A 24,416-nucleotide genomic window follows, 5' to 3' on the forward strand; every position below is an offset into this window, starting at 1 on the left:
GAAAAAGTGAACTATTGCTCCCCCTGCGGTTATTATTAGGCTATGGGCAAAGCATGATAATTTGGTTTAGATTCTTCTGGTTCGTCTTTAAAGAGGAAAATTTCAGCCCCTTTAGCTATAGCAAAGGCAACCCATAAGGTCACTTTGTACAAAACTTAAAGGGTAAAACAGGGCTAAAGGCGCATTTGACTTTATATTCTCTTTTAAACCACTAGATTGAAGAAATAATTCAGCTCTGCTGCGGGTTTTTTTTTAACCCTCAAACCGTATTCACTTTACAGCCCTTAATTCTGTAAATGTGGACAAATGTGGGCACAGAGGACTCAGGCGTGATCCTAATTTTATTTATTATAAATGTTATATCACTGTCTTCGATAAAGTTTTGTCTATCCATTTATGGTGTTTTTTTTAATTTTGGGGGTATTTTTGAATTTATTTACTTCAGAAAGTACCATATTTTCTATGTAAATTATGCTTATTTTTATGTTTTCTTTTTTTAATTTTTTTAACTACATTAAAATATCATTCCAATGAGTTCCTAGAGCTAAAACCTAAATATGAAGTGACTTTGCTGTCACCTGGTGTCTTATTTTGGTATTAAATTAACAAAAAAACAATAACAACTAGATGGCCACTAGATGGCTGTAATACTTAATGGCAGCATATATAGGCTTAACTCTATGAACCACTGTATAAAATGAATTTGACCTCTCAAGTTTTTGACTATCACAAGTTAAAATTGTAATTTTGAAAAAAATAAAAAAAATAATATATATATCTGTGTTAGGTGAGACTATACAAAGATGCCAAAATATGCTTAGATAAATATGACCATGCTATAAGGAAAAGACAAAGTAGTAGATCATTTATCATTTATTTCAAACACAGAACATCAAATTTAAATAACTAATTAGTACCAAACAGGTAAGAACATACATAAAATAACTAAATAAGTGACAAGAACAAACAATAATAGTTATTTACACTATTTACAAATTTACATGCACTTGTGGCAGCAGGTAATTGTAATTGAATGTTCTTTGCAGATATATTGTCTGCATTTTCCACATACAGTGCTGGTTTTTTTTTTTTGTTGGAAGTGCAGACATGGCACCTTTTTCTTTTTGTTGGGGGAATTGCTGCAGATGTGCTAGGGATGCTTTCTGAGGAGGGTTGTCCTCTGATCTGATTCAGCATCCTCAGAGAGTTCGCTCCATGGGGAACGCCCTTCCGTCTCTCGATTTGTGGGGACACCAGAGCCTTACCAAGCTCTTCCAAAAAGATCCGCCTTCTCCAGGACTTTCCTGCATTCCAGCCAGGATTTATTTCGGACCACAGGACGAAGGCGTTGAGAGCTGACACATCGAGCATGCTGGAAAATACAACCATTGGCCAACGGGTTGATTTTCGCTTACAAGTGTAAGCAGCCACCATCTTGAATAATACACACAGAAAAAGAATAAAAATCAAACGTTATACTGACAAAAGTACATTTACATTTATTCACTTAGCAATTCATACATTTGTTACAAATTATAAACCACAAGCAATTTTTTATAGGAAAATTTGTAAAAAATGCAACAATAAATAAATAGTAAAATACCTGGTCAAGGCTGTCCACTCCACCCTTTGTTTTGTTGTAATCCAGGATTACATCCGGCTTCCTCCCGTCACCTGTGCTGACCATGGCTCCCTTGTGAACTGTGCTCATCAAGAGCACATTTCTGTTTTTTTTTAGACAGTACGACACAAGTGTGTGTATCGGTGAAGGCAAATACTGAAGAGAATTTCTCTCTGCCCCTTGTCTTTACCAGCGCAGATGGGAGCTCAGGTTTATTTTTTCTCACAGTTCCCAGCATGCCCAGTTTTCTCTTCAGGAGCTCCTGGCCAAGGGCATACGACGTGAAATAATTATCACAGGTGATGGTGTGCCCTTGGAGACCCGCTGACATGTCGAGGACAACGCGCATTGCCAGGTTCTTCTCTCGCTGCCCATCAGCTGGCTTGCCAGTATATATTTGCATATTATATGCATAACTTGTCTTTGCATCACAAGCTGCCCAGATTTTGATGCCATACCTGGCTGGCTTGCTTGGCATATATTGCTTAAAGTTACAGCGTCCTCTAAACGGTACCAGACATTCGTCGACTGTAACTGCTTGGCCAGGGTTGTACATTTTCGGTAGAATTTCAACCCATTTGTCCCATATTTCTCGAATCGCTGCCAGTTTATCATCTCTCCATCGGTAAGGTCTTGTTTCTCGGTCGTCGAATCTAATGACTCTTGTCATTACTTCAAAGGCTCGCAGAGACATTGTTGCACCAAAAATGGCTCTCCCCGTTTCTGCGTTCCACAGGCTCATTGTGGCCTCATTGTGGGAGCGGTAGACACCGGCCAGCAATAGAAGGCCAATATAAGCCTGTAAGTCCACCCAATCCACCTCATTTCATTACTCTCCAAAGACTCTTTTTCCCTCTAAATTTGTCATGTCTATCAGTGTCTTTTGAATTTGCTCAGGAAAAAAAAGCTCAAAAGCTGATCTTACGTCCTCAACACGTGAACAGGCATATCTCGTTGGCCCAGGAGTCATCTTCGTGATATTCTCTGCAGCTGCTCTCCCTGGTGTCTGGTCAGGTGCAGTAGCAGTCCAGACAATTTCCCCATTTTTGGATGCATACGTTGCTACACCAGGATCCTCTACCTCGGAGTCTTCATCTGCGTCGACATAATCTGGGTCAAACTCGGTCTGACTGTCCGTTTCAGATCCTTGATCCTCTGCTGACTCCAAACCACAGTTTGTCTGGTCTCCTTCCTCCCCACTGGATTCCAGGAGAATATCCAGGGTTTCTGCTGCACTAAACCTCTCATTGTGCTGCTTGCAATGAACTGAGAAAATAACTGCCACTGCATGTTTAGGTAGCATATGCTACATAAACGTTTTGTTTGGAAGTATCAACAAACCTTGCAGTAGCACTTTGATCTGACTCTGAAGGTGTCAGGTGGATGATTGGATCATACCAAAAAACATGGTCAGACATTAGCCCAGCTCTGTCATAGGCTCATTGAATGCATTGTTGTGTGTGTGTGTGTGTGTGTGTGTGTGTGTGTCAGAGAGAGAGAGAGGGTGATGAGCCAGGTGGATGATTGGATCATACCAAAAAACATGGTCAGACATTATCCCAGCTCTGTCATAGGCTCATTGAATGCATTGTTTGTGTGTGTGTGTGTGTGTGTGTGTGTGTGTGAGAGAGAGAGAGAGAGAGAGAGAGAGAGAGAGAGAGAGAGGGTGATGAGCCAGATGGATGATTGGATCATACCAAAAAACATGCTCAGACATTAGCCCAGCTCTGTCATAGGCTCATTGAATGCATTGTTTGTGTGTGTGTGTGTGTGTGTGTGTGTGTGTGTGTGTGTGTGTGTGTGTGTGTATGTGTATGAGTGTGAGTTTCGGCCATGATGAGAATGTTGTACAGGATCAGCCCTTCATTTGTGTGTATGTTAGATATGCATTGTATTGGATCTATTAATTTATTTTTACAAAAAAACAAGAAGAATGCTCTAAATTACAGTTTTTCCCATTCATTTCTATGGGTGCCCATTTTTGACCCAAATACAGGATTAAGGAGTTGTTTTTTTTCACCCACTTAACATTGTAGAATTGAGTCAAAAAAATTTGTGTGTGTTCAGGAGGCAAACTTAGGAAAAGTAGCCAAGTCTTGTACCGCTCAGATCAAGGGAAGTATTTAAAAAAAAAAAATCAAAACTATTTTGCCCACATTTGTCCAGGTTACGGTTTTTAAACCGCTTTTGATGTGCAAAAATTTGGCTGATCCTTGGCGCGATTGGGGGCAGCAAAGCAAAGTTTATTCTGAGCTAATTTGATTTAATATTTAATGTTTTTTAAATGGTTGTCGATTTATGTAGCAAATGAGAATATATAAAATTAATGTCTATTTTTGGAGACAATGGTCTTGTAAATGAAAAATAAATTTGTAGTTTTTAAAAAATGAAATAATGAGTAAAAGTAGGCTATTTGGGGTAAAAGGCGCTTCAGCTTCAGCGCCTTTCGCATCAAAAGCGAAAGGGACAATAATGTTAAGAAATAACTTAGCTGGCCGACTTTTTTCATTCGTTGACATGACAAGAGTCAGATGGTAAATATCATTTATCAAATTGGGTGTCCACCTTACAGATAATCACCATATTTATAATGAAACCATTATATATATATATATACATATATATACATATACATATATATATATATATATAACATATTTGAAATGTTTTTTAAATCATATAATAAAATATATTTGTTTTTTTACTATTGTAAAACTTCATTCCATTATTATGGGACCTCATTCTATGCTTTCTGAATCTTTACTTTTAAAAATTTATTTTTAATAATTTTCTGTATTTTTTTAATGACAGTATATTTATTGAACAAAAAATTAATTGTTTTATCAAAATAAACCAAAAATAGTGCAAACTTTGCTAAAGTGATTGTTTTGAAAAAAGTATTAACTTATAACTTAGATTATTCAAACATATTATATTATTATATTGCTAATGTATCAATACTTTGTGCCTTTGCCCCATGATTGGGGTAAAGGCCCACCTTGCCAGTCCATACATTTTTACATTTAATTTCACACTTGATTTAATTTAACCCAAAAGCTGTTCCTCTATCAATGTTTAAAAAATAAAAAAACTGTAATCATAAATTAAGGAAGTAAAAGAAAGCACATTTTTCTTTAGGGTGGGCCTTTAACCCGTTGTACCTCACTATAAACTAATATTGTACTTATGTTCAGAACTTGCTTTTTTGTTATTTTTACGAAAATAAAAAAGCAAATGTAATATATTTAGATTAATTTCCAAACAATTTAGAATGGTGGCACCATGATTAAGAAAGGTACAGAGAAAATATACAAATATTATAATATGGGTCAACATACAAGAATCTGTATTAAAAAAATTAAATAATAATAATAATAAAATTCTCAAACTTTTGTTTACTTATTGTCTGTTGATTCCACTTTCATCAACAAATATTGGGCTATACATTTCTAAACTTAATTTGTGAAATCTTTGCACATAATTCACATACAAACAGGCAGAAACATTTCATTGTCATAATTACAGTATTCATATTAAAGCACTTCTCATTTTACTGGCTATGTGGTATTTCTCATTTGTAAATCACTCTGGATTTAAGTATCTGCTAAATAAATATATGTTGGCTACATGTAAGCAACCTGAACATCCATACAATCAATTTACAAATTCAATTACAAAACCACACATACAGTTATACTTAGAATTTACAATTGAAGTACAATCAAACAACAGCCATATATAATGTCACCAGTCAGAATTAATACCAATCTGTGGTTCATGTAAAGTGCTTTTATACTGAGGTTTATTCACAATATTATTGCAAGGTCTGTAAAAGACCTCTAACCCTCAAGGCCAAACAGCGTCACATATTTCTTTAGTCGATCTGTCACAAATTCATCATTGCGAGGCAGCTTCTTCATGAACTCCTGAATGGCTTTCACTGATTCCTTAAAACCCCATGTCTCAACAACCAAACTCGCCAATTCACACCTGTCGTTCGCTTCTTTAAGTCTCGTCCTACGAATGGGATTTCTATTCCCAGTGTTGTTCATTAAATGCTTTAGTTTCTTGAACTCGTCATCTTTAAGATCCTCCATGATTTCACCAAGATCAGATATCCAGTTTTTTTCTTAGAAAAACAAATAGACAAATAACTATCAGGTGTTAAAATGTTTTAAAAGGAGAAATTCAAAGAGAATTTTGTTTAGAAACATTTCAATAGGTTAAAATGTTTATAAATGTTACAGTACCTTGATTGTTAGAATGTTCTTCAGATCTTATTTGTGTGCGATTATCTAGTTACATGAGAAAAACAAAACATTTAGATGCTTTTTACAGTGTTCAAAGTACAAACAAAAAAAATGCCTTACCTCTGTGTTTCTTGAGAATTATCAAACGCCTCCATGCATTTTTTAAGGTAATCTTATCACTTTCCTTTATTTTACGCTGAATTTTAATTCGCATTTCAGTCACATCTTTATCTAAGAAGACCTCAAATGTAGGATGGTGATTACCATCATGCAAGGGTTCAAATAGTTTTTCCTAAGGGGTAAAAAAAAACAAAGAACGCAATCATACTACAAAAAACTAAATTTATAATAAACCTGTACAGAATTTTCAAATATTAGTTAAAATCAATAAAGCATTTTTCATTTCCTGTGCGAATGGACATGTGCCCCATAAGCTTCACAGTGTGATGAAACAACTAAAATACATAAACATAAATGTCTTTGTGGTGAAAGAACCTGCTTGTTAAAATATAGATTATAGATGTGGATAAGCAAATGTCTGACAAATGACAAACAATCCCAGAATCGAATTACCTTTGGTTGGACTTTTTTAGCTTTTTTTTAGATCAGAGTATACTTTTCATTTGTCATTAGTTTGCAGTCGGAGCTAGTTTGGATGAACATATACTCTTGTTGCTGATTTTTTATCTGTTGACAAAAGAATAAGAAACAGAAATATCTGATGTTTATTCAAGTAAACTCTACTAAAGCAAAAGTAGAACAAATTAAAGGTTGTCAGACCTCTGAGAGTAGGACATTGCTCGGCAACAGGAAAACCCATAGCCTTTGCTGTGTTGGTAACATATCAGGTTCCTGGAACAGCAGCACCTGCCCACTGATCATTCTGTTATTTTTATCGTTCTCATGCACAACACCAAAGTTAGATAACCCACACACATTTACAGCTATATGGGTTTGTGAAATTTTAACTGGAGAGAGGAATTCCCAAGACTCCTCGTCGTGTATATGGACAACAGACAGATTTCCAATTGACTCAACTGTAAATAAAAAGATATGTGGTATTATATCCAAGTTCTTCAAAAAATATTTATAATAAAGACTACTATTGTGTTAATATTTATATATAAAGACTAGTATATTACTAATATGGAGTCAGTGCCCATAAAGAGTTTCATATCAGTTACATAAAAGATTCAATTTCAATGAGGAAGCAGCGTCAAAATCTGCTTATGTAAACAGTACAGACACTCACTACATTGTAGAACTGAACTGAAAGGGCTAACATCATTGTTAATAAATGATGATGAAAATGAACTGATATGAGCTGCTTATTTCAATACTCTGTATGTTCATATGTAGGCTACTAGGCACATTATAGACAGGGTATCCCATCATTAACATGCTAAATAAATTCCAATAACACTCTAAAATCAAGTTATGACCAATCTAATTTACCAATTAGATGTTCCAGTCACACAATGTACTCCAGTTTTTGTTAAACACAAGTACATCACTATGCAAAACTACACATTTTCTTTCTTTCTTTTTTTAATTAGGAAGGTTTTGTATTGACTGACAGTGGCACTAGCTTTATCATTTACCATGTGTCTCACAGTGTGGAAGGTGAAGTTCATAGATTTGTCCCGTAGTGGTTTTGATATCAAAAAGAGGTCCAGCAGGCTCATAGTGAGTGTTGTTGAGGAGACGCATATCCCAGTGAACCACACTGTACTCTACACATCCACTTCCTTTCATTCCAAACAACAGCCCAGTTGTGCTGCACATGAAAAAGCCTTCAGATGTGCACTGAAACCTACAACACAATAAAAGGAGTACATTTGAGAAACTATTGCACACAGAAAGATTATATTACACTATAATAGATTAAATACTATATGTCTTAAAAGTATTAGAATATACTCACCTATAGGAAATCCTGCCATTATTTACTTCTAGTTCAGGCTCAAAATCCTTTATAGGATCTTCCCTCTATGACGTAAAATAATTAGAAATGTTTTTACATGACTTTTTACTACAACAGAACATACCGTACATTTAAAGAACAACACACCTTTTAACATTACTGATTCAAGGTAGTTACTGAGAATAGCAAAATTTCACCAAAAAAAAAAACAGTTTTGCTCATTCGCCTGTGTATGATTGTCTTGAAGCCGTTTTCTTTTGGCACAGTCATCCACAACATGCATCCTACTTAGCTTACTTAAAAGTTGAGCGGAAATGCTCAATCTCTTCACCCTGCAACATAACTTCAGCTGACAGATCCCAGCATAGCTTGCTGACAACTATAGATAATGGGCAATTTTAAATAAAGATCAAATTAAATAAAAAGTCCCCCTTCCTACACATTATTATGTTTGTAAATTGCCTGCAAGTCTTTTTACATGATCTGTTGGCGTTAACGGACATTCCTCTTATATTCCTTCATCTGCATCCAGTTAGGTTTTTGCTAGATTAAAGCTGGTCTACTGAATCTTACTCTGTGCTGGTCAACCTGCATATGACATATTCTTAATGCTTTTTAAAATATCTGACTTCTCACACAAACATAACAAAAAAGTAACACATTCCCTGTTCTGTACCTTGACAAAAGCTTTGATTGTTTTTTCCATTTCACTTTTTGATCCCAAATCTTTTTTGCTGTGATGCTGTGGTTGGGTGCATCTTTTTGTTCCAGCCTGTTGGGTTTCAAAGCGTGCTTCTTCCACCAGGATGCCAATCTCTGTTATTTGGTTGTCACAAAGGCTGTTGAAATTGATTGAATAAAGGTTATCAGGAGTTTAATTCTGAGTGACAAATCAGAATAAACCCAAACTGTACTTAAGCAACAAACAAACAAACAAACTGGCAGTTGAGATGGCCAGAACTTTTCTGTAACAAAATACTGTGGCAATGTTACAAGCATTATAGAAGGCACTTTGGTGACATTGTGGATTTATACTTATAAACAACTGCTTAAATAAAAAGATCATTTTCAATAATTGTAGAGTACTCCAAGATCTTAAATTGAATTGTTGAAGTGAGGAATCCAAAATGTGTATCCAATTAAAATAAAAAAATAAAATAAAAATTTACCATCCCATTTTTACTTTCTTTTCCCACAAAAGGAAACTACAATTACAGTGTACAATGATAGCTGCATAGAATATTTAACTTTAACAGCATAGTTACCATATGGTCTTTGTGAAAGTGTTTCCTTCTAAGGCTTTACGCAGTCTCTGTACACTTTTGTCAGTTATGTCATTACCAGTAAGACTGGAAAAAAAACCCACACAATGTGGTTAAGACATCAGTTATCATGTGGTTTAAATAAAATAAAATTAGACATTCAGCAGCTTTTGAAAAACAGCCCAGGCCTGTAATTCCTGACTAGCCCATGAATACTCACTCTAAAAACATAATTTTGTGAAGGTGAGGGAGCAAGAGATCCAAGCATGCATCTGTGATTTGGCAATGACTGAGATTAAGATGTGTAAGATCCTCCGTGTAATCCAAGACTAACAGCAGAGACTCACACGTACGGTAGTTAAGAGGAATGTCACTGAGGTCCAGCTCTTTTCCAAGGGCCTTGGAAAGTGATGATGCCCATTTCAAAGACACAGCCATGGGGGCACTGAAAATCAATGTCAGAAACTGCAAAAGAAGGCTTTTGCCCAAGCTGTTGACATAGAAGTTTTTGCAACTGAATCAGTTAATCATCTGTAGAAATATAACAATAAAAACAATTACCTAATTTATGTAAAAATATGTGAGGACTTACTGAATATGCACTTTGTGTAAAATAGGGAACAGAATCTCAAGTCCAGAATCATCTGCTTGGCAGTCAAATAAAATTAATTCTGTGTCACATGTTGATGTATTAATGGCAGAAGAAATGGCTGTAACATCCATAAGACTCAGAGTTAGAACATCCCCATTCTCTTGACCAAAACGGCCACTATTGAGGGAAGAACTGCAGGAGAAGTCAAGTTTGTGGTTCAGGGCGCTCAAGAGGGGAAACGCTGAATATCCTAGTTTTTCCATGTCCTTACAGACATGAAGAAAACTCAACAGCAGCCTTCTATCAACCCTAGTCCAATGAAAGTACAACAGCAGAGTTAGTAAGGCCGTAAGTGCAAGAGTGAGTGATGCAAAAGATTTGAGTGTTCTGTAAAGGCCAATTCACACTACACCGACAGACTAAGACCAACACAGAAAGTCACCAGATTACAGCACGTCACTTCTCAGACATTCTAATACTGATTCAGCATGAAATTGGCGAAAACAAGCTCTGCCAGGGGTAACAAAACCCTACTAAGTGTCTGTTGCAACTTGTCGGTGTGGTGTGAATTGGCTTTAAGCTGTATAAAAATGATTAGCACATTACCTCAGATCAGAAACTCTGTGCATTAGTTTTACAATGCTATCCGTCTCATTGTGTGGAACGACAGAGTTTAACAGGTTGAGCTTAACACCATCACTATAGTGCAGGGCAAAGCAAAGGGCTTTGCAATCAGTTGAATCCAAATCTCTCATGGAAAGGTTAATCAGGTTAGCTGAAGATTTGACTAATTTCACAATTAGATGTCCTGCACGTTTTTGATATATCTCTTTCAGTGCAGCCCTGACAAATCGTGGGCTTATCCTGCATAATTAAGAAATGATTTTTTAAATATAATTCTATTTATATAATTAAATGTACACAAGGAAAGGTCTTGCCTTTTAAAGCAGACTGTGTCCAGTACAGCAAGAAGGCTGGGGACTTTCAGAACATTAAATCTGCCTTCTGGAAGGTCTAGTGTCACTTGCTTTTTGGTGACCTGAGCAAGATAAGATAAAACATCCCAGGACAAATTACAAGGTGACAAATCACCATCAATTTTCTCCAGGAACAAATGTGTCAGATTTTCATCCTGAGCATCACACACAACCTCTGCTAGTTGTTCCAGAGTGTCATCATTAAATCTGTTGTCACAAAATTGTTGTTAACAGACATTTTATAATTATTAAGTAAATAAACACTTAAAATACATGTTGTTATGAAATACCAGAATACTAATGCAGTTCAAAAAACATGCCAGTTTTTTTTAAGTTTTAAAGTTTCCCACTTACTTAATGGTCAAGGGACCCTGATGACACAGCAGACCAAGCAACTGACGATCAATTTTAAACTCTGAAAGGTTCAAGTTGTGAACTGTCCAGACTCTAAGAAGAGAAGTCAGGCTGCTTAATAGCTGGCAAAGTGCTCTCTCTGGTAGATTAGAGTTTGACAAAACCAAAGACAGCTCTTCCACCGTTAAGGTTTTTATTTCTTTACGTGACCTGACCATTCTTGCCAGCTTTGCAGTTGCAATTTCATTTACTCTGAAAATAAATTAATAATGAACAAATAAACGACAATATTAATAATAGTAAAATAGAAAAATTATTTGGTTATAAAAATTAAAATTGTGATCCAAACAAAAATGTGCAATATATTTACATTTAAAAAAAACAGTACCTCAAGATTTGAACCTTTTTCATACTTGAAAAGAGGTAGGCACAACCTTGACAAGAGATCTTTTGAGGGAGAAGACTAAGGGAGACATACTCTTCATCCAGCAGTTCAAAAACATTGCCAACAGCTTTGCAGAGGCGAGTTGGCAGTATGTCTATCAAAGAAATGCTAAAACCAAGAGATCTCAAAAGCTCAGAGATCTGTTTTGGATTCCATTCACTGTCTGCTGAGAGGACCTCACACACTGTCTGGAAAAACTGCCCATCACACCTATACAGAGAGTGCAAGTTGTGCTTAAAGGTGCCATGTGTAAGAATTGAGGTAAAAATATCCAAAAAATGAGCTACACGCATCAAAAGAATGAGAAGAAATAAGGGCGATGATGTCATTAAAAAAATTACAAGTTATAGTGCTGCAGAGATATCAACCTTATAGTGCTGCAGAGATATCAACCTGAATTAGCATGCTAAATTACTAGCCACGGCCCGACAGGTGTCATAATACCAGTTTCGGCCATGGGAGGCGGTATGCGGGCAACATAACCACCAGCCAAACTGCAATACACGAATAACTCGCACGGCTTGTGGGCGTACTTGAACCTGATGTGTTTGATAGTTAGCTCTACCCACAGATCCGATCCAGTTTTCACCTGTTATCTACCAGAGCCCGTCTCTACCAAGCTGATGATAAAATGTAACATTAGCTAATTATATTATGTTTATTAAATTGCTTTCCTGAGGTAAATCTGACATATTTGTTCTCCAGCTGTTTTTGACCTCTGCACGCTGATTTAAAAAAATGATTGGTCGATATTATGTATGAGGAATACATTTTGGTAAGTTGTAGCCTACTGTATCTTTCAACAGTGTTCGTGTTTTTTTATTATTAGCTAGTAGAGATGATCGGTTCACGTGCGCTAGGGATCTGTCGTGTAACATTTACATTACTAATAACAGTTACAATGCTAAATCCTAAATCAGATTTACCTATGAACAATAACATTACGATATCCAGCAATCGATTTAAATAGTACATTGGGTTTAATTTGTCGTTTAATGAGATCTAATATGTTGTTAGTACCGAATAAATATAGATCCGACTACACTACATAAATACATTAATGGTCCAGCGGCAGAACTTTTGCCAAGCGTGTCAGAGGTTCTGGGTTCTAATCCGCACTCGTATTGTTGTTTTTTTTCTCATTAAAACTGATTATGTTTATCAGTGGTTGTATATCAAGCAGGGGCACATTTGAGTGCATTTTATTTTGTGATTTCATTGGAACTAATAGAGAGTCTCTGAAACAGATTAAAGCGTGCGTCCATGTGAAGACTGTGCGGTGTGCGTGACTCACGAGAGAACACTGTATCTGCACCACTGATCGCAGAGTCAACGAGCACTTTGATCACTTGATTTCAAAAACAAATTTCAGCATGCTAGATCACCTCTTATTTAACAAACGGACGAAATGCATGCTCTGCAAGTTAACTGGAGATATTTTATTTATTTGTATTGGTACATCCATGCCACAAGATGTTTCAAAAGTGGTGGGGACAATATCGACCCCAGCAAAAAGTGGTGGGGACATGTCCCACCCGTAAATTACGCCCCTGCACTAGGCATACTAGAAGCTTCCAGGCAGGTCTGTTGAGGCAAGTTGGAGCTAAACTGTGTACACAAGACCAGAAAGTGTTTCAAATGATAGGCGAATTCCTTAACAAGAAGAGATCAGAGAGTGTTCATCTTTTTCTGCATGTGAATGAAAACCTCATAACCAGATCTTTGCAGACGGCTATTTTTGAGAGCTTATCCAATATTGCAACCATTAGCTACAACCAGTTAACACTTGCTTCCACACACAATGTATTCCACAATAAATCAAATCAATTGATTTTATTTCTAACCTATTTTGTATATATTCTTAATTTGTTTGTAGGATTTCCCTGTGTGTAAACTAAACCAAAATAGTTTGGTTAACCAACATTCTTCAAAATATCTTCTTTTATATTCCACAGAAGAAAGTAAGTCATACATGTTTGGAACAACATGAGGTCATGAAATAATTTTCATTTTTGCACTATCCCTTTAACACTGACACTGCATTTTAATTTCAATTTTTAACTAATACTCACCAAAGTTTTGAGATATAGGGTAAACAATTGAGGAAAATCTTCAGTTTTTCTCTTTCACGTGACCAGTTCCTGAGCTCCACAGGTTTTGTGATGGCCTGAAGCTTTAGTAGTTCAATAAGAGCAAATGTCTTCTCTAGTTTTAATAGGTCCACTTTCCATACAGCAGGGGCAACCATAAGAATGGACTTCAGTTCTGGTAGTGCTGTCTTCCATGATGAACTTTCCTTCAGCTGGGTGAAGAGATCCAAAAGGAAAAAGCTCTGCATGTCTTTGCTGTCTTCAGCAAAGGGAAAGGTTGAGTAACTGCATGCTGTACTAAGGCTCCTTAGTTTCTCCTCTCCACATGCAGATGCGAGAATGAAAAGATCAGTAACAATCTTCACAATTTTGTGGATGTCTTTAGGCTGTCTGAAAGCAGCACTGAACCTGCAATAAAAAAAAGTTGCTTATTTTATACTTCAGAACTGTACCCAGTTATTTTAAACCAACACCATTTTCAAAAAAAGTTAGTGAATTTTACTTGCCTCATTTCTGTAACGTAGGGTGTACACTGAAGAAAAAGTTTAAGTTCACTCAGCGAGTATGTGACACTGTCTAGTTCAGCGGGCTTCTTTAAATTTAGAGCTTCCATGGTTTTGAAGAGCAGTGACACTGATGAGTTTGAAGGCTGTACAACCCATGAGGGTGGCAATGCATAAAAAACAGGTTGCAAAACTGGAAGAACATCCATTTTCTTACCATGTTCATGCAGTTTTAGCAAAAATTTACACTGCTCCTCAAAGTTTTCTCTTTGATTTTTGATGAAAACGGACAGCAGACTCCTTACACATCGCTGACCAGTCTTCATCTCATGAATAGCTCCTTGAACATAGAGGTCTGTTTCCATTGCTACTTTGAATTGATGGGGGGAAATCCTACAAACAAATTAAGAATATATACAAAATAGGTAAGGAAAAAAAATCAATTGATTTGAATTATTGTGGAATACATTGTGTGTGGAAGCAAGTGTTAACTGGTTGTACCTAATGGTTGCAATATTGGATAAGCTCTCAAAAATAGCCGTCTGCAAAGATCTGGTTATGAGGTTTTCATTCACATGCAGAAAAAGATGAACGCTCTCTGATCTCTTCCTTTTAAGGAATTCGCCTATCATTTGAAACACTTTCTGGTCTTGTGTTTCATGTGCAAAGAGGTGCATTTCAAAGCTGAATAAGCTAAGCAGGCTATCAAAATCTGAAAACTGTCCTGCTTCAAAAGCCAATCTCCACATTTGAGACTGTAACTTGCTTGTTGACCTGGAAATAAAAATGTGTATAAAAAGCAAAAATACATAAATCATATAATAAATAAATTATATAATATTTATAATTGCTATAAAACTGCAAAAAGGAAAGGCAGTTTGTTAATCAACTTCTTGTACCTGAGAAATTTCAGATTTTTCAATGAGCCTAAAAGTAGTTTCACCCCAGGGTCAGAAATGTGACAATCTGTGAGGTCCAGATCAATATTCTGATGCGTAGCTTGACTGACCACATAGGATAGTACACAGCACTGATGAGGATCAAGTGTTTGGTCCTCTAAATTAAGCTCATGCTGAACCTTTGCCAGGAAGAGTCGGCATGCCTCAGGAGACTGATACTCATAAAGGCATCGACACACAAACAGGATGTTGTCAGCTTCCACAAACTGCTCACAATCACCTTCTTGATTCTGTCCTTTAGTGTAAACGAAAGTATCAATAATCTGTTGAAAGTACTTGGCACGTGTGGCTTGTATCTGTTCTACTGGCACCAAACACTTTATAAGCCCAATTAGATTATCAGAGAGAAGACCAGACAAAAATGGCATAATATATTTGAGGTATTTTCCATCTTCTTCACTGTGGCATCGATCAAGCACATTAGAGATATTGTCAGGATTTAAAATTAGAAAGAGAGCTGCCCAAAACTCTTGCATTGTATTATGCAGGAATGTATACACTTTGCAAGAGGTTGTGGAGGGGTTCCAGAATTGCTTTGTCAAGAAAGCATTTTGCACAGGCTTGTCCTCATGATCCAAATCTGTCAGGTTCACTGTCCTTGCTAGCATTGCTTGATAGGAGGCTAGAGCTAATTTCATGATGTCCCTCTTGCTGTCTGTAATGTACTTATCTAAGTGCTCCACATTTTGGTTCCCATGTTGTTTCATGCAAAAACGAAAAATTTGGACATACATCTCAGTAACTGTAAAAGGCTTATTCCTGGCTTCATGAGGGATTACTGAAATGCAGGTAGTTACTATGAAGGCATACAGTGGTACAGAGCACAAACTGAACAACTCTGGGTTTTTCAAAGCATCAATGTCATCCGTTGTTCCCAACATCCATTGGAAGTATTCACAGATGGACTCATGATTAAAACCCTGAACCTCTACTCGATAAGATGGCCAGTCTGACAGGTAACCTGTATCCTCAGCTTCTGGTCTGCAAGTGGTCAAGACCTTTGCATCTTTCAAAAATGATTTCTCCATGAGCTGCTTAATAACATTGTTTCCAGTCACATCCATGATACCATCAAAAATTAGCACAACATTCTCTGAATTCCTCTCAATATTTTCAAGAACTTGATCTGATGCTTTTTCTGGGCATATGTAATGGTGAAAAATAAGATCCTTCAACATATGAGGAAATGGAGACTGGGAGAAAACTCTCATCTGTGGCTCATCAAAGTAAAACATGTAACTCACTGGAATGCTTTTCTCTTCATTCCAGAGTCTAAGAATCTCCAGTGCAACTGTTGTCTTGCCCACTCCAGGTTTTCCCACAAGCAGGACGCTTTTCTCTTCATTCATTAGTAAGTCTTTGGGAGACAACATTTTCTTGTTTGTTGGAATGTAGGTCTTCAGTTTCTTTGAGCGAGATTTCTTGTATTCCTTGATCTTTTTAATTTTTGAAACTGTACTAGAATCTGTGTCCATAACAAGGGGTATGTATGTGAAGGGTTTGCTTTCATGCTCATTTTTAAAAAAAATCATGCTTTGTTTCCATTTATCTTCCAGTATTTGTCTTGCTTTCCATCTCAAAAGTCCTTGGTATGCAGCACAAGGATCTGGAAAACACACTAATTTTAGAGATATGATTTACAACAGTACAATGAAAACTAGTCCACAATTCTCTGAGTAGTAAATGCTTGCTTTAGACTTAAAGTGGTCCATCAAAATAGTCTCTATGTTCTAAATTTGTTACCAAATTTCTTGAATGCTTTCATTTTGCCTTCCCCCACTTTCACAATATGCCTAGGATTTAATGTAAGGTACAAAAAAAAATACACTTATCTAAACCCCTTGACATATTAATGATCATCATCATCTTAAAAATAAGAATACAGCACACCTGTGCTTGGTACCCACCTGCTCGGTTTGCAGTCTGTGACTGTGGTTCATCCTGGAAGGAGAAGCAGCTAATCCAGTGATGTAAATCTGGATACCCCATATTTCTAGGAAATACTTGAAATCTTTTTTTGTCAAGAATTTTTAAAAACGTATTGCATGCTGCTTCTCCTTTAGAAAAAACTATGTTTAGCAAACTCCTTATCCTATCCTGACTATTTTCTGCAGATTCAATTGAATTTAGCTCATTATTTATGAAGAATTTGCACTCATTTAAGGCTTCAATTACAATTTCACAGTTCAAACGACCTCTTGTTAGCAGAGTTTGGCCATTTCTGAGGAATTCCAGTGCAGATTGCTGGGTGCTCGCCATCCTGTAGATTGTCTTCTGTTCCTGTTGTAACCAAATTCTGAGAAAAGAGATAAAAGAAAAAGACCAATGTTAATCTTAGTTTTTTTCTTTAGTTTAAAACTTACTTTATAGCCTATAGGTTATATAGGACACACATTTAATTTCACTGTGTCATAGAGCAGTCACACTGGACTTTAAGCATGTGAAATTTCTTCAGACATTGCAATGGCATTCACGATATATGACGTTCATATTGCCTATGGTTCACATGCAGTGGGATCTTTTTAAAAACAACTTCAGAACGTAAACAGCGTAAATTCTGACTATAAGCCAAAGAAGGTGAAGTCTGTGCGGAACTTTTGTTTAGAAATGCTGGTTATTCACATCATAAATTATATCCCCCCTCGATTTCACCTAGAATAACTGTGATGTTCTCTAAATTCACTCTGGTGATGTCTGATCTCCTCAGTTTCATACAGTAGAAATCATTTTGGGCTGACATGAAAAGATTTTGTTACTGTCTGCCACTGTAGCTGATGAAATTAACTGTCATTTTAACCTTTCCAGTTAAATTTAGCACTGCAAACATCAATGACAGCTTTTCCTGTAGCTTGTCAGTGCTGGCAAATGACCATGGTATAAGTGTGATAATCCACGGCTAGCTGTGCATTAAACGCACTGTGCATTGAATGCACTCCTCGGAAGCAACAACAACGTTTGGATTATCCCTTACATATAATACAATATTCAAATGATTAACACATTTCTAAATAAGTTGAATTGTTTTCATTGGTGACCAAATGACTTACGAGTTGTGCCACCATTGTGGGGAGACGAACACCGTGGAGGAGCAAGGAAAGACAACAACTTGGGTAAATAAGAAAAAAAGAAGCCTATAATTGAAACTTTATTTAAAATATAGAAGTCCATCGCAGGGCTCTGATCATTCTGTACATGGCCTGTCTTTATTAAAGTAGCCTAGGATATATGCATCTCATATTCACCCTGAAAATGTTGCTGGATTATTATTAACCTATCTTTGTTGATACAGATCCAGTGTGATTTGTGTGCCGGGGGGTACCACATTCAATGTGCTGAAGTGCCTGACCCCAAGAAATTCTTCTTCCTCGTTATTTTCAAAGTGACAAACTAGCCTACATGCCATGATTAGGAAAGCCTGGAGTCTGCCTACTACTACGCAACTTTCATGCGCATCTGACTTAAAGATAAACAGCCCGTTTTTATTTCGGTGCTGTTGTTAATGTTGTGGTTATTTAAGGGAATAGTTTCGTAAATGAAACTAAAACTAAACTAAACTAAATTGTAATTTATCATTCAACTGAACTGTGCTCATGCATTTTTGACACACCTTGAATAATCGCTGTTTACTTTCCGTTTCAGGTGCGGGCGTGCGTGCGGCCAAAATTAGATTTGAAAACCTCACATTTCGACTCGTTTTTAGCTCAAATTGTATCCAAAAATCTCTCAGCCCCCACGGCAAAATATTGTGATTCACTTTATTAGGCTATATTAAAACGAGATCTACGAGACCCGTTTCGTGGCCGAATCTTGAACCGATTCTTTAAATCAACTAGTTCATAATTTGTGAATTCGACTGATCTAGAAGATTCAACTTGCAGTAGCTAAAAACTCAGTGACTCAATTGAATCATAATTCAATCATTAATGATACGTAGGCCTACTACGGAAATAGTTCAGTTGTTTTTTGTTAACTGATATCGCTAAATTGTCTCAGATTCTCAGACTAAACTGAGCTCACCTTAAGCTCTATTTTATTTATGTGCGATTAGACACCTCTCTTTTATAGTTTTGTAACTTGATTGATGACATTCGCTCATCAACCCATACACTACTCTGACCTACAAAAACTATGCATACGAACCGCTACGAACACATTTTCTATTATGCATGCCTGTTGAAGACGAACTATAGCCAATCAGAAATCCCCCCCCCCCCCCCCCCACACACTTCTTTTAGTTAGGCTATTTACAAAAACAATAAATGTAACAATAATTGCACATAGAAACATAGGCTAATTCAAATGTTAGACGAGTAAAAGTTCAAAATACTTTTCTAAAAGATGGCGCAGTAACGAAAGTCATATACACCGACCTTATTCAGAAACGATGCGTCTCAGACTCGCACAAACCAGATCCATAAAGCCACGACAATGAGGTTTGAGCCAGCCATGGACAAGATCCGCTCTCCAAGTCACCATCGATCTTATATTGTGTGCCAAAATTATCAACTAGCTACTCCAGCAACCCTACAAGATACTTTCACCATCATATAGGATAGCCGCTACAGGTTCCATGGCTGGGCGTCACGTCCTGATTTTGCAAGTTAAGCCTTAAAGTAAAAAAAAAAGTAAAAAAAAACTTGTTAAGACCTGAGTCAGCACATTTTGTTTACCCTGGAAAAATGAAATCTTAACCATATCCGGTACCCCTAACTAACCCTACCCATAAATTATCCCTAAAAACCAGAGGTAAAAGATGAATGTAAGACACGGTGTAGGCTACTTGACGAGTCACTTTTATAGGTTGAATGGAATGTTGTTCCAGGATCAACAAATAGGTCGGAACATGTTGCACTTGGTGAAATCCGATTCTGCCAGGGGGTAAGACCTAACGATCTCATTTTCGAAAAGGGCATCAGGTACAAAAAAAATTAAAATAAATCATCGGCTACTTTACAGTAGTAATTGAGAAACGAAACTTTTCATTAAACCAATTTCTTCACAAAATGCTGCTTCGAAGCACCGGAAAGATCACATTGGTCAGAACGGCTGAAGTGTGCAATATAGCTTATACCATTAGCCTATTAAATATGACGTTTCTTTATAAAACGTGTTGTTATAGCCTATGTGTTATAATTTTAAGGGTTGTTTTGCGTGTTTTGGAGAGCTTATAGTTATTCGAGCCAAAAATAGATAATGTTCGATAAGCGTATCTCCTCACTTTTAAAAAAAACTTGTTTAACACGAAATAAGTCTCTTTTTTGCTTCACTGGGCCACAAGATACATATGCCTATTAAGAAAATAAATTAAGACCAGAGAGCTACCGTTTTCAGAACATGAAGTAGCCGAGGCTAGATTCAGCTCTCATTAGTTTTACTTCCACCTGAATAAGGAACTGCATAACCTATCTTAGTGTAAAAAAAACGGTTGCAAATGTCTAAATGGTTTTTGTAAATGGGGCGAAAAAGGTGCCGAAATAACCCGATTTCAGTTCCGTCTCACTCGTTGTGTCTAACAAGCGCGAGGAGGGCGGGTCCACCTTCTAATGTAGCCAATGAAATGAACGCACCATTAGGATGACTATGAGTTCATTCTGAATTTCGAGCTGATGTTAACGTCATTGGATTGGTTTAGAATTGCTAAATTGAAATTGTATATATTATACAATCTGCACTGTTGTTAAACTTTACAATCAAAACGTTTAATACAAATTCTTTAATACCCATGTAATAATACCATTCTGATGCAGTATTTTTCAGACAATTTCTCTGTTCATGGTGTATAACACACTAAATTATATATTTTGAAACATTGTCCTGGTCGCACTCTCAATATTGATTCTAATTACTTTCGTGTGACTGATCAAGCTATTATATGTAGCTAGTATGAATTACAAAATGTTTTTTTATAACAAAATGTTATGTCCAGATTTATGTCTCTATGTCCAGATTTGAATGTAATGCAAAACTGATACTACTTCAACAAACAAAAAGTCAACTTTGACAAAAAGTAGTATTTAATAATGTCTAAATAAATATATCCAAATGCAAAGTAACTGATAATGTCTTGATAAAACACAGCATCTTGATGTTTATATATAGGGCTATACAGCCATCTTGTGGTTACACGATGGTATTACAGATAAAAAAATATTATAACTCATTTTAGTAAAATATAATAATAATTCTGGAAACACCCCTGATCAGTAGACAGGTGTAATTATGCATGCAGTAGTGCAGATACTAGGCCTACTTTCAGCAGCATCAAGATTACAAACTAATATCATGGCTTGCTGAGGATGATGATGATGAGCAGGATACATGCACTGAATACACAGAAATCTTCTTTCAGCAGGCAGAAGAGAGATAACCAAAATTACCTACTCTGGATAATCAAAAGGTACCCTTGAACCCATTTAGTTCTAAATTACAAACTGTGAGTGACATACAAAAGACTTTAATTACCCATTGAGGAACTAGTAGTAACAGGCCTCAATTTTTTCCTGAATGGCCGTTCACCAGTAATAGTTCTACATTAGCACGAAGAAGAGTAGGTAGAGCAAGAACTAAACCAATTGAAGATGAGACCAATAATAATCATACTACTGTATGCCACTCTGACTTTGGGGATAAAATTGATTAAAAATGACCATGAATGGCTTAATCACCCAGATCCCCCACATGGGTATGCTACAAACATGTGGTGGAGACTGGCAAATTTCACTGCAAGAAAAGAAGGAAAACCTGGGCAACGCCATGTATGCACGTTAATGCCACACAGTGAAACAGCTAAAAGTCATACAAAATCTTAAATTTACATGGAGAAGATAACATATTAGCCAAAGTGGCATTCCAGAAGTTTGAGAAAGGCGAATGGGTACTGCAAGTTTCAGTTCAACTAACCACTGTAATGTCAATCCCAAGAAACCTGACCTGTTTTGAAAGAGTAGGACAATCATCTGACACACTAGGAATAATACCTGCAGGAAATTGTAAAGTAGTAATTAATGAAACGAGAGTTGGGGGATGTTGTCTAGCGTGCTTACTGCACCAACAATTTGGTGATATGAACCGAGTAAATTTGAGTAATTGCGATTCTTTGATGACTGATAATGTTAAACTAATGCAGATCACATATATATCAATGAATGTATCAGGAAAAGCAAGTTGTAGCCAAAAATGCACAATCCACAATGCATTATGTGGCAACAGAACATAGAACACAGGTTCTTCGAGGCCCTGATATAGGTGTAACAGATGAAATGGAAGAAGCAGAAGTAACAAGGTATGGACTACTTAATTTCATGAATTCAATGTATTTACTGTCCCAGATGGAATTAAACTGGAGTCTATGAACCGTTTATTTGACTGTTTAAACTTGGGTTCATATTTTAACCTTTTTCTGATGTTTAACTGTTCCAACATAGTTTGTAATTATTATTCACCATAACACTTAAACTGGAGTCTGAGGACTATTTCTTTTTTTTAAACTGATTGTTTAATCATGATCACAATCACCTGAAGACCTGCAGCGTACTTTCTATATAGTCATTGAAAATAAGTGAAACTGTCACACTGACGAAGGCAAAGAGCCGAAACTTTCGTCAACTTAATCTCCTGTCTGTAATAGATTTTTTTTAGTGTGCAGACCTCTTTTGCATTTATGAATTCAACCAGTCAAACGTTTTCAGGGATCAAAGATTAGTGTTAGACCAACCAACTGCAGCGCAGGGAGGATTCTGCCAAATAGTTGGAACAACTTGCTGTACATACCGGACAACGTCGCGGACAGACATCTCATTGATGAGGGAATAAAGAATATCACTGAAATGATGAAGAGAATAAAAAGTAGGGAAGTAAGTGGTGAAGGTTGGTGGTAATGGATGACAGGAATGTTTACGAAAGTAGAACGTTACGTGATCATGATAATATTGTTTGTTTTGCTTGCATTCATTTTGCTTTGTCTTTGGCTGTATTATATGTCAGCAGTCCAGAGGGCTGTGAAAACTACTGTTGGGTCAACAAGGAAAATATACAGCAGTACATAAGTAAATGAATGACTAAAGATTTTAGATTTATTGCTTGCTATACATGTCCAGGTCTTATACCTGTAAAAAAAGAAGCTTAGCATTAGAATTAAAATGATGCAAACATTGGTTAAATCATAAATTACTTATAGTGGCCATTGTTAGGATAAATATGTTTGCATCTCCTTTTCTGTCTATCTAATAATTTATTGTACACCCCATTTAATCACACGCTTGCAAGGCATGTGCTAGTTATTATCCATGAGGAGCAACATTGCATATGGTATAATCATGAATGGAGTTGTTTGGACACTTTAAGCAAAGCTGACAGTCTCTTTTACATATGGACTTATTATTCTATTTGTTGGTTTCAGCCTACACCCTAGACTTGCTATATAAACTATTTCATGAGTACAATAAAGCTGACTTTGAGTGAACTCTACTTTTGTGTTTGTGTCATTCTTGGTCCCCAGATCTGGTGTTCTAGTTTGCTCTGCATTGATCGTTGACTTCGTTCTGATATCCAATTTTATCTAACACTTTCTTAACACACCAGCTCTAAATTCAGTATCAACACATATGGTCAGCCTAATGGTGCACAGCTTCTTTAGCAATCATGCTTATTTATATACCATGTATGTGTGCATTAAAAGTTCCATTTCGGCAACGATAACGATGCTGAGCCAAATGAAGATAAAGTGTTCTGGCGTCTAGCGTGTTTATTGAACCAATCAGATAAGTATGGAGTCAAAATAATGCAGGGAACAAACAAACTGTTCCCCTAGTGGGTTCTTTGGGAAGCTGAACAAGGTTACCGGTATCTTTCCCCAACAACCAAAAACACACTTCTTTGGTGACACTGTTGATTTCCTGGTCTAAAAACAAAATAACAGTGCTGCCGACGGCTTCCAGACCTTAACCCAAACGAAGCACGTTGATGGACGTTGCTCTAATGCTCTTATCCTTGGCAACCAACCAACCAGCGTATTAGGTGCATTACCACCACACTCTATGCTCTCGCTCTGTTTGAAGTGTGCACGCGCTCTTCCAGGAAAAGTGCCCATACAAGGAGTTTCGCCCTTTGAGACGTCATACCGGGCAATAATAAAAAATAAAAAAAACGTTCCGAAACCCGAAGGAGTGTATTTGGCAGAGAAATACTTTGGCCATGTTTAGCATTAGAATCCAACTCTTTAACAGTGTAAAAAAGTCAGAATACATGAAATAGCATTAGACATCCCTATTAAGGGTGATTATGAACGGTCAGTGACATTGTTATTAGTAGGACATTGTTATAATCTGTTGTAATTTTGTATTAATACATATGATTTATTAAAGCTGCAGTCAGTAGTTTTTCCTCTTTGTCGCCATCTCTATTCGAAATCTGCAACTGCAGTTATTCGCGCAATTATCAA

The 24,416-nt window shown here is 36.6% G+C and overlaps 1 protein-coding gene across 1 annotated transcript; it reads right to left on the minus strand.

Annotated features, from left to right (window-relative positions):
- Positions 1-5,871: 5,871 nt before the first annotated feature.
- LOC143737167 (uncharacterized) lies at positions 5,872-20,438 on the minus strand. Its single transcript, XM_077228175.1, has 22 exons — positions 20,300-20,438; positions 18,021-18,055; positions 16,885-17,273; positions 14,918-16,583; positions 14,520-14,792; positions 14,022-14,411; positions 13,498-13,923; positions 11,369-11,635; positions 10,981-11,232; positions 10,800-10,833; positions 10,588-10,688; positions 10,256-10,513; positions 9,650-9,958; positions 9,278-9,547; positions 9,061-9,144; positions 8,472-8,634; positions 7,796-7,860; positions 7,473-7,684; positions 6,652-6,908; positions 6,445-6,558; positions 5,992-6,163; positions 5,872-5,916 (listed from the first exon to the last, which is right to left on the minus strand). Exons 3-20 carry the CDS (start codon positions 17,234-17,236, stop codon positions 6,472-6,474), a joined length of 5,466 nt encoding a protein of 1,821 aa, XP_077084290.1. The 5' UTR covers positions 17,237-17,273; positions 18,021-18,055; positions 20,300-20,438; the 3' UTR covers positions 5,872-5,916; positions 5,992-6,163; positions 6,445-6,471.
- Positions 20,439-24,416: the final 3,978 nt, after the last annotated feature.

The sequence above is a fragment of the Siphateles boraxobius genome, unplaced genomic scaffold (genome assembly GCF_051911475.1).
Source record: "Siphateles boraxobius isolate OS27281-9 unplaced genomic scaffold, OSU_SipBor_1 130, whole genome shotgun sequence".
Lineage (NCBI taxonomy): Eukaryota > Metazoa > Chordata > Actinopteri > Cypriniformes > Leuciscidae > Siphateles > Siphateles boraxobius.